The sequence below is a fragment of the Sinocyclocheilus anshuiensis genome, unplaced genomic scaffold (genome assembly GCF_001515605.1).
Source record: "Sinocyclocheilus anshuiensis isolate Anshui unplaced genomic scaffold, SAMN03320099.WGS_v1.1 scaffold4, whole genome shotgun sequence".
Classification (NCBI taxonomy): Eukaryota; Metazoa; Chordata; class Actinopteri; order Cypriniformes; family Cyprinidae; genus Sinocyclocheilus; species Sinocyclocheilus anshuiensis.
In genome coordinates this window covers 1101610-1113565 of record NW_015554075.1, presented here as the reverse complement: position 1 = coordinate 1113565, position 11956 = coordinate 1101610, and the positions used below count along the sequence as shown (strand labels likewise).

Below are 11956 nucleotides of genomic sequence, written 5' to 3'. Positions count from 1 at the left end.
ATATGAGCAGAGTTCTCGGCATGAAAGACCCGCGACTGGCAGATCAATGTGCTACTTCTTTTCTCTCCAGTACGGTAGGAAGTTAAATGAAACGAAATGTGGAGGATGTTAACTGTGACAAGATGATTGACAGGCCAGTTTACAGTGACAGGGGTGCGTGTAACAGGTGTATGGAAGCCCGTTTCCGCCACTGAATTAAAAATTAAAAAAGGTAATTGTGACTTTTTATTTCACAATTCTGACTTTTTTTTTCAGAATTGCGTGATACAAATTCGCAATTCTGACTTTTTTCTCAGAATAATTGCGAGTTAAAAATCATAATTGTGAGATATAAACTCACAATTCTGAGAAATAAAGTCAGAATTGCGTGATATAAACTCGCAATTGCGAGACATTAAGTCGCAATTATGAGAAATAAAGTCAGAACTGTGAGATATAAACTCGCAATTCTGACTTTTTTTCTCAGAATTGCGAGTTATAAATTCAGAATTGTGAGATATAAATTCGCAATTCTGAGAAAAATGTCAAAATTGTGAGAAAAAAAGTCAGAATTGCGAGATATAAACTCGCAATTGCGAGAAAAAAAGTCAGAATTGCGAGTTTGTATCAGGCAATTATGAGAAAAAAAGTCCGAATTGCGAGTTTGTATCAGGCAATTATGGAAAAAAAAAGTCAGAATTGCGAGTTTGTATCGCGCAATTATGAGAAAAAAAGTCAGAATTGTGAGATAAAAAGTCGCAATAACCTTTTTTTTATTTTTTATTCAGTGGTGGAAACGGGCTTCCATACTATTGAGATGAAATCATGCATTTTAAACCATATAGTTTAAACTTCTGATAATCTAAACTAAGTAATTTTTCATGTCTTATTGCACTTAAACTGTCAAATACACACAAGTTTATGTTAAAAACACACACGAGTTACAAAAACAGTCGGTTTTGTCTGTGAAGGTAAACCGCTGGGAAAGAAATTGCATGTTTATATTAGATCTGTGTGGCAGCAGCATAATATACAGTAAATACATCAATAAATCCACTGCTCTCTTGTCTCCTCTGAGGCTGGGACTCTAAATAGTGTTCTGTGATCATCAGTGCAGCCAAAGGCATAACAGTTAGCATGCTTTGCTCGAACTTTCGCCATGGCACTGGTACAACATTGTTGCTTACGAAACACAATGGGGGCCCCGTGGGTGTAAACTTGCAGATTAAGGGGCGGTAATATTATAATAAGATCCCCTTTCTACGTTACGGGGGGAGCGAAATCTGAGCGGCTCATTTTTTTGCACAAGCTTGCAGAGAAAGGCTTACCATAAAAAATTTACTGGTTTGTTCTTTTTCACATTTTCTGGGTTGGTAGATGCACTGGGGACCCGATTATAGCATTATTTTCATGATATGTCACCTTTAAATCAACGTGACAGACGAGTTGGTTTACAAGTAATCTAAAAATAATCAAAAAGTAAATTATATAACCTAAAATGTGTAATTTAATTGAGTACGGTACTAACTTCAATTTCAGTCATGTAATTTTGAATTACTAATGGACTACAATCTACCCAGCACTGTGTATACAATATATTAGTCCTTCTGAACCGTTCAGTCCCTTGTAATCTCAACCTTTCCCTCTCTTTTTCTCCTCATCAGCTTCACACTGACATGGACAGAGGTGATGGACGCACTAGGTATGTGCTGCGGGGTGAGGGGGCGGGGTCAGTGTTCGTGATTGACGAGAAGACGGGCAACATCCACGTAACCAAGCCCTTGGACCGGGAGGAGAAGGACGAATACCGGCTGATTGCCACAGCAACAGACAGTCAGACAGAGCGTGCCCTGGAGCCCTCCTCCCAGTTTATCATTAGAGTGCAGGATATCAACGACAACCCACCTGTCTTCGAGGAAGGACCCTACAGCGCCACAGTACCCGAGATGGCAAACATAGGTAGCGGAAGACAACATATGCTCATCCCCGCTAGCACGTTTTCTTGGTGAATGTCAATGATTTTTGAATAATGCAGGATTCATGCTGTCCCAAAAATCATTGGATGAAAAGCAGAGGAAAATGCTCCCTATAATTTGTGCCATTTAAATGTTAATGACACTCATTCGGTGAAATAACCTCTCACGTTTATCGATTTTACATCCGTTTGAGGCGGGCTCAAAATATTACCCCTAGACAGTCGTGTTTGTTTTGTTTTGCCTGAAATGGCTTTAATTAATATCAAAGGATCCTAAGCGCAAACAAGAAATATTCTGCACTGCATCTGAATACTCGAACCCTTGCTGAGGTAAACGAAACCAGAGCGCCATTCAAATCTAATATTCCATCAGTGTGAATGTGTTATCAGTCTAAATTGTGGCGTGTTTTTTCAGTTCCACTCAGATTGAATATGAATAGATTTCTCTGAGCCAGGGCATGTTGCGTCAACCCGGCAGTCACGTCTGTTTTTTGATCTGCCTATCTGATCGTTCGTTTATAGTGACAATCTCTCTCTCTCTCTCTCTCTCTCTCTCTCTCTCGCTCTCATTCTCCTACCTTCTTCTATTTGCTGCTTCTTAACTACCTGCGGAAGATCTGTAATCAGACGGCACCCTCCCCTCAACCCACAAGCTCTCATGGTGACACTGTCAGGCCTTTGATGTCTGAAAACAGCAACAGCTGCTCCCACAAATCCCCCCGTCCCTCTGAGCTTGTCAGCCATTGCCCCATGGGAAACGTAGTTCTCTTTCCATTGTACATATATATGTTCGTTTCAAACTGCTTCGGTCCTTCGCGTGAAGCTCTGTGATTTATTTGGTTGGAAAATAGTCCATATCTGTCAGGAGCGAAAGAGAGATTCGAAACGTGAGGGAGTTGAGGGAACAGGGGAGTGTGGCCGCAAAAACAGGCATAGAGATTGAGAGAGGGAGCAAATGGGGAATTGGAGAAGGAGATGAAGAGAAATGAAGTGAGACAGACAGAGGCGCGAATGAAAGAAGGTGTGTGGCTGGGGAGAAGAGAAAGTGAATACTGTATTTGTCACACTGCAGCAGGAGGGAGATAGAGGAGAGAAGGGGAGAATCTGTCAGTCTTTATACAGCTCTCTTCATGTAATGTGCTTGTCCTGTAATGACCTGTGTTCATATGTGCCATATTGATCATCTCTTATTGTCTTTTTTGCCCTCTCGCTTACTGTCTCTCTCTCGCTCCCTGAAATTCTTCCTCAGGGACCTCCATCATTCAGGTGACGGCTTCAGACGCAGATGATCCCACCTATGGGAACAGTGCTCGGCTGGTGTACACACTTGTTCAGGGGCAGCCGCACTTCTCAGTGGATGCTCAGACAGGTGGGTTTTTCTTTTCCCAGGAACTGTTTTATTATTAAAACGGCAGCCGTTTCACCCTGTAGCCCAAGACTGGTCACCCACTGAAGCTAAGCAGGGTTGAGCCTGGTTAGTACCTGGATGGGAGACCTCCTGGGAAACCTAGGTTGCTGCTGGTAGAGGTACAAGTGAGGCCAGCAGGGGGTGCTCACCCTGTGGTCTGTGTGGTTCCTAGCACCCCCAGTATAGTGATGGGGACACTATACTGTCAACAAGCACCGTCCTTCGGCTGAGACGTTAAACCGAGGTCCTGACTCCCTGTGGTCATTAAAAATCCCAGGATGTCTTTCGAAAAGAGTAGAGGTGTGACCTCGGCATCCTGGCCAAATTTGCCCATTGGCCTCTGACCATCATGGCCTCCTAATCATCCCATATCTGCTGATTGGCTTCACCAATAAGCTGGTGTGTGGTGGGCGTTCTGGCGCACTGTGGCTGCCATCGGATCATCCAGGTGGATGCTGCACACTATTTTTAATGAAACGTGATAGAATTCTGTCCCTCCATTGAATGTCCATTTACCCAAAACTCTTACGCTTAAAAAAATTCATAAAAACATGGTAAACATAGTCCATATGAATTGAGTAGTTTACCATATTTTTTGGATTATAAATCAGATTTTTTTTATTAACTGAAATGTGCTGCGAATTATATTCCAAAGTGATTTATATAATGCAGTAAATATCAAGCACACACAACCTGCGCAAATCACACTGATTTGGATCCGTGCTGACTGAGAGTGGTATGTGTGCCCAATTTTATTTGTATAGGGTATTTTCCACACGCTGGTAACTTCAGTTTCATTTAAAATAGTTTCATTTAGGCTAGGTGTTTATCATGAATGCTGTTTATAGTGAATGCCACTATAATATATGTTTGTTTTATAATTAAATTTTTCAGTTCTGTTGTGTTTTGAATACCATTAAATTTAAAAGATTTATGAGGGGAACAAAATACATTTTTATAGTGTTTGTAAACATTTCATTTTATTTACTTGTATTTTATATTATTTCGGCATGTATTTGTGTTTTCTCTCTCTCTCGGTGATGCATTTTTGATCTAAGTCTTCTGAAGAGACATAATTGCTTTACATGATGAACAGATTTAATTTAGCCTTTTATTCAATTTATGAACATTGATCAACACATACATAGAGCACATCAAATATGGTGAATGGCACGAGAGTGAATCATTTATTACATTTTTTTTTTTTGGCTTAACTATTTTTTAAACTATGAAAATCCATTGTTAAAATACTAAAGGTGTATTATGCTTTATTTATTATATGAAAGAAACATTTCCACCATGACTTACAATTTTGCCCCATTAAGGTTGTTTCAAAAATGACTTTACTTGGTTACTTAGGAGACAAATGTGTAAGTGAAAAACATGCTTGACATGAAATTTGAGACATGCGATGTGTGAAGATGAATTATCACCTGTTAAAATCAATTATCACAATTATTCTATGGTGTGTCATTTCAGTTACAACCAGTAAATTTGTCAAGTTATGCAAAAACAGTGTTAATGTTATTTAACTCTGTTTAGCAAAGCATAGAACACTTAAAACCAGCACTAACCACCATAAACTAACGATCCTTTCAGAAATGTATAGTTCAGGTTTTTGACACGTGCCATGGTGCTCATGTGGCCAGTGTGAGTTTGATCTGATTCCCTCATCTTTTCACCATCATTTTGTCTCTACTGTACTGTCAATAAAAGTGTCAAAAAGGCCTCTGACTGCAAAGTCTGCAATAACAGCAATACAGTAACAGTATAGGTACCACTAACGTGATGATATCTAAAACATTTATGAGATACTGTTTGAAGAACCGCTTCAAGTGTTTGTCTCAGTGACAACATGGAGAACATCACTTGAAGTTCTTGACTTGTCCATCAAGTCTGAAGGACTGGGTTTGAATCAAGTGTAGTCAGTGAAAAATACATCACAATGCTTTTGTGAAATAGAGAGCCTTCAGTTTCATGTTATACTGTCTTTAGGCCAGTCTCAGTCCCTGGTCAGCCATTAGCGCCACATTCTCTCTCTTCAAAGCCCTTATCATTTCCGTAAATTCCCCCTTACTCTGTCATCCCTTCATCCCTCTGGTTCTTTCCTCCTTCCTATTTTCCTGGTTCTTCCCTCCCTCTCTTCAATGCTCGTTAATCCAGACTGACTTGGCAGAAATGTATTCATACCGCTTGAGCTGCACTTCTAACAAATGCAGCAAACACTATCTCAAATCACACTTCTGAAGGCTGTGGAAAACTGAAAAATGCTTCAAAGTGAGCGCCACCGCAGGTTTGTGAACTGTTCAAGGAATAGTTAAATTCTGTCATCTTTTACTCATCTTCTTGTCATTCCAAACCTGTATGCTGTTATATTTTCAGTGGAAAACACAATCGAATGTGTTAAAGAATCTCTGTTCAGTTCTTGCCATACAATAACAATTCAGTGAGAAAACTCTAAAAAGATCACCATAAAAGCAGCATAAAAAGTAGTTCATATGACTTGTAGTTCATATGAGTCTTCTGAAGTCATATGAATCATATGATATGATATGATAGCTTTGCAAGAGATTTGCAAGTCATTATTCACTGATGCCACTAAAACTTACATCTAGCCTGCATCTGCTTCCAAATTCAATGATGATTTTAGCATTTTTAATGGATGATACATAGTACTGTATATACAGCATTTAGTGAGTAAGTTGAAAATGGCTTTCTTCTTTAGGAACAAATTATGTTTTTCGTTTGATGGTGTGAAGCAACATTCTTGCAATGTGTTGATTTAAATGTCTGTTTCACACAAAGATATTGTATAATACTTCATGTTATATGGGCTAGTTTTATGATACTTTTAGGGCTCTTGTTGGTGCCATTATATACACTACTATTCAAAAGTTTAGAGTTAGTGACAAGTAATTAATACTTTTATTCAGCAAGGTGGCATTCAATTGATTACAAGTGACAGTAAAAATACATTTATATACTGTAGTAATGCTACAAAAATGTATATTTCAAATAAATGCTGTCCTTTTTTAACTTTCTTTCATCAAACAATCCTATATCACAGTTTCCAAAAAAATGTTAAGCAGTGCAGATGCTTTTTCTATGTTTGATCATGATAAATGTTTATTAAGTGGGAAATCAGCATAGTAGAATGATTTCATGTGACACTGGACTGGAGTAATGGCTGCTGAAAATTCAGGTTTGCCATCACAGGAATGTATTACATTTTAAAATATTTTAAAATAGAAAAGTTATTTTAAATTGCAATAATATTTCACATTATTTAATGTGGTTTCGATAAAATAACTGCAGCCTTGCTGAGCATGAGTACTTCTTTCAAAAACATAAAAAATCTTACCGACCCCAAACTTTTGAGCGGTAGTGTAGCTGTATAAAGAGTCTTAAAATATCTCCACAGAATAAAATAACAGCATATGGGTTCGGAATGACGTGAGGTTGAGTAAATGATGACAGAATTTCTGGGTGAACTTTTCCTTTAAATGGCAAGTTTAAACGACACAACGGCCCGGCCTCTGTGCTCTGCCTCTGTGCCTGTCGGTGGGTCTGGTTTGTGACCCAGAGGCTTGCGAGAGGCTTTTATTCAGGGTTACAGGGGTGCTGTAGTCATTTGAAAAATCACTCCTGCTTCTTTGTGCTGTAGAGTGGAATTGGCAAAAGTGAAGTGAGCACAGTATGGTTCTACACACAGTGGGACTGTGTGGCCAATCTCTATGTGTGAGCGTAAGAGTTGCGAGGAGAATGATGGGTATTTGTGTGTATGACAGGCTAGAAAGAATGAGGCAGAGAGAAGGAGTGAGAGAGGGAAAGATGAATTTTACTGCTCGCACGGATCCATTGTGCGAATGTTTGTGTAGAAGTCTTGTGCATTGTGTCTCTGTCTATGTGGATAATGGACTTCCTTCGTGTTTTGATTCCATTTGGCCGTCTAATTAAACCTAATTAATTTTGTTGACATTTGTGGACCCCACGCTGATATGAATGAGAGGGCTTTTTCTACTGGAGGTTTGTGAATGCTAATCAAGGATATTAACCTAATTCTGTCCTATATGCATTGCTTGGCATTCTTTTTTACTCATTAGCGGGAATTAGCATTCTGAGCCGTAGCACTCTGAAAGGTCTCTTCCAATCTACAGTGTGTATTCCCAGTTAAACTTTCTTGTGACATTTTAATAAACCTTCATCATAGACTGTTGTCCTACGGTAGGAGTTTCGCGCAGGTGACCTTGTCCGCTGGGATGCGTTTCTACAAGTTTACGGTCAGAGAACACATGGAAATGATTTGATTCAAGGAGATGATTGAATTTGTGATGTGCTTCTCTCTTTGTCGCTCTTTCTCCCTCAGGCATCCTGCGTACTGCAGTTCCAGATCTAGATAGAGAAGCGCAGGATCAGTATCTAGTGGTGCTGCAAGCTAAAGACATGGGCGGCCATCTTGGCGGCCTGTCAGGAACGACAACGGTTACTGTAAGATTGACGGATGTCAATGACAACCCTCCGCACTTCGTACAAAGTGAGTAACTTTTCACATCATGTCTATGCATATCCCTTGCAGAAGTTATAGTACCATTTATAGTAAGTTGCCAGTTAAATTTAGGGTTTGAAATTAACACACGCCAAATGCAGGTAAAAATCAGCTGTGGCAGATAACACTTTCAAACCACTAGCCAATTTGGTGGGTTACTTTTCCTAAATTATGTTCACTCATTCATTTCTTGGGGAAGTTCATGTAAGCCAAATCTGCACAGATTTAGCGCAAATGCTGAACTAGTGAGTCATCATGATCCATGATTTAAATAGATTTAAATAAAGCCTAATTGCGCAGCATCTGAACATATCTAGCTTACTTGAACATACCCATCCTAATGGCGCTGGTTTCCTTTGCGTTGAAGCAATTGCAAAAAGTCAAAAGATGACTGAAGTCTCACACCGTGTCTACACAAAATACAATAGAACCCATTATAATCAGTGATGCTGTCTACACTGGATGCAGCGCAGCATGACAAATTCTGATTGCAAACTAATGTCTCATTCTATTTATGACGTACTGACACAAAGTACAAAATTATTTCCAATAGTTGCTTTGTTGTGTCCAGTGTGGACAGCCTCAGGCACTTTTTTTTGGCTAGTAGAAGTTATGAATGGCTGGTGAGTGAAAAAGTTAATTTCAAACCCTGGTTAAATTCCTATAGTTTGTACAATAAAAGCCTCCTCTTTCATGAAAAAGACACTCATTGAAATACATCCTATAAAACCCACTAGAGAATTACTTTTCTTTTTTTAATCCATGGGTTCTCACAGGAATTTTGAGCAGTTTTTAGAATCATAGCTTTTGTTTTGGGAGTGAAATAAGGTCTAAACTAACTTTTACATTTTGTGCTACAACAAATTACATAAAGGCATGCACATAAAAAAAAAAAAAATTTCTTGAGCACCAAATCCACATTTTAGAATGATTTCTGAAGGATCGTGTGACATGAAGACTAATGAGTAATGACTGCTAAAAATACTGATGAAAAAGTGCTATTCTAAAAACACATTAGAAATTCCAGAGGAAACTGATGACAAATCATATCACACTTTCATGACAACTTTTAATAATTCATAAGAGATGGTGAAATCTTACAACATGGATATTCTTTAGATTTTTTAATTGGGTTTTTTTTTTTTTAGGTGTAGAGGTTTGGTTTTATGGTTAGGTTTAGGTTTGCATTATTTGTGTGTGTATGTGTCTGTGAATTCTTCCAAACCTTGTGTGAATTCCCACAGCTTTTCATGAGACTGGATTGGCAGGTTAATATTCTAGGTTGGCCTTCAACTTATCATCATGACTTAAACGTTTGCGTACATTTTGAGTTAATCATTCCTCATGGTCACACAGCCTGTGAGGAGCTATAAATACTTTTAGTATTTATAGGAGCTATAAATACTATTAAAATGCAAGAAGGAACTTGCTCTAGTCTACAGATAATGGCACAGTGGTTAACCAGAAAAAATGTCTAGACCCCTGGTCTAGAATTTAGTGCATGTGTAGCTTGTGTAGTGGACATAGTTTGAATCACTGTTCCATTTTCCCGTCCCCTCCCTACTGTTCCCATCAGTAAGAGTGGCAAAATCCCAGAACATTTGATTTATACTATTTTGTTTTCCTAAATGAGTTTGAGAATTGTGTATACAACCTGGTTGGTGCATATAAACCAGCTATTTCCAAGAATGGGAGACAGGAGAGCTAGAGTTAGAGGTTGGTTATAGAAAAGAGCCTTATCTAGTGCTCACCGTCAGCTGTTTAACTGTCCCTGCATAGGGGCCGTAACACTATCAAACGCAGCCTCCCTCCAGTTCTGCTCAATTACATACCAGCCCTTTATTAGTATGGTCAAAACAGGGCCCCTTCTCTCCCAGCATCAGCTCTGCCCTTCATATTCTCATGTTTTTTTACCGGGGTGAGCCGGGGTGAGATTATCTGAAGACGTGTGGGGAAAATATATCAAAGTCTCACCCAGGTAGACGCTCAGGTTCACTGAGCAAGGCTGGGTAAATCTCCTCGTATTTGGAAGCCGATTTAGAAATCTCTCCGAGAGTTTGCTTCAGATAAAAGCAAACAAATTACAGGCGTTTTGGGAGCTGTTTTGACCATTGCAATTACGTTTGAAGAATGTTGCGGGGAGCGCCGAGGCTGATGCATCCCTCGGTATAATAGATGCAGACTCAGGTGCAGGGGGAGTTGAGCTGGTTTATGTAGTTTTAACAGCCTTGGCTGCCGTGTTGGGCATTCGAGAGGAGCAGAGCAGTGCACTGTGCCCGTGATGGATGGCTGGGTAGATTGTTTGACGGATGACTACATAGGTACGCCTGTTAAGATCAGTGTCTTTTTTATGAGGCGACGAGATAAGAAGCAACGATACTGAGAAGGTTTCATCATAAATATTACTAATTTATTTCCCTGGAGTGTCTGCAGGTTACAGATGAAGAGCGAAAGTACAAAAGAGAAGGAGAAGGGAAATGAGAAGATTGAGGGAAGACGAAAAAAAGCTAAGATAGCAAAAGAAGCAAGGGAGTTTAAGAATAGAGGAACTAAATGATAATCACCGTAATTTGTCCACAGACAGAAAGCAAAGAAAAAAAAAAAAGGCTGACAGGGAGACGGAGATGGGAAGGAGACTAGGAGAGCAGGGGTGATGGTGACACAAGAAAAGGGACAGCTTAACTCTGCCCTGAGAATGGAATCAATTTTATTTATGGGATTGTGTGTCTTCTTGTATGTGTGTGTGTCTGTGTTCCCACTCACACCTTTTAAATTCATCTGTTACATCCTGTCTACACTGGAAGCCTTGAAGCTGCACTTCAACAGTGTTCAGTACTAATCAGCTGTAAGCTTAACTTAAGCAACAGTGAAGTCATCAAACAGTTGAATTAGTTATTGTATCACATTATTGATTTGTTTTGTTTGTATTTGGCAATCTAATTGACCCTAAACTTTTAAACGGTATGGTGTAGATAAAAAATAAAGCTACACCACTGTTTAAAGGTTTGGGGTCAGTAAGATATTTTGTTGTTGAAGAAGAAATAATCAACATTATTATTATTTTTATTTAAATGTGATGCATTAAACTGATAGTAAAGACATTTATATTGTAACTGTATAATTATTGTAATTATATTTCAGGATATTACTGTTTTACTGTATTTTTGATCAAATAAATGCATCCTTGGTGCATTAGAGACTTCTTGAAAACATTTAAAACAGTCTTACCTACCGTAAACTTTTTGATGGTAGTATATATGGTTAAAAACAAAAGGTGATTTAAATCTGGCCCTTTTTTAAATTCAAAAATCACAAGTTGTCATTGATCACAAGTAATGATCAGAAGTTATTTAAATGATCAAATTATATTCAGGGAAAATGAAGTGACTGGAGCATCTGTGCAGTATAGTCAACTTCATTTATTATAATGGGAATGATTTCATTTTGATGCGTCACCGTATGCGCTGCATGACGTGAATGAATGTTCACCAAAAGGCTGTTAACACTGACGGTGATTTAATGCAGAATCAACATAACAGAAGTATAATATTTTAATTAATATTTTCAAATAATTTATTTTATTTGTATTAAAGATGTACAGTTTATTCTGATCACTCTTTTGCATGCATTGGCTCTGGAATTGGCACAATTGTCCAATTATGGGGTGGAACGATTAAAGGAATCATGACTGATTTAATGAGATATTAAAGTTATGGAAGAAGTTATTGTGTTGTTGTTTTGTTAAAAATTTGTTTTCTGTTTGTAGTCTGTTTACACACATTAAACTTGTGAGTTCAATATTATATATATATATTTTATATTTTCAGATTAGAACAGGAAAAATGGGATTAGAGTAGCCCTGCATTGCGTCAAAAGGGCGTTCTTCAACTTGCGGGGCGATGCAACCGGCGCTGTCATTGATTATAATGGGAGCGATTATGTTTTGCCGCTCGTGTCCAGTGTAGACACTGTGTTTAATGTCGTTGGTGAGGAGGAAAGCCTGTGTGTGTCCTATGCCTTAGCGGACAGCATGAAACCCACAAAAAAA

At 38.6% G+C, this 11956-nt stretch overlaps 1 protein-coding gene across 1 annotated transcript in view; it reads left to right on the top strand.

Annotated features, from left to right (window-relative positions):
* The window catches only part of cdh24b (cadherin 24, type 2b), a 159425-nt gene that overhangs the window by 94048 nt on the left and 53421 nt on the right, over positions 1-11956 (top strand). The window contains exons 3-5 of the mRNA XM_016461039.1: positions 1644-1938; positions 3204-3323; positions 7729-7896. Of these exons, the coding sequence (XP_016316525.1) occupies positions 1644-1938; positions 3204-3323; positions 7729-7896 (583 nt within the window). The remainder of the gene's footprint in view (positions 1-1643; positions 1939-3203; positions 3324-7728; positions 7897-11956) is intronic.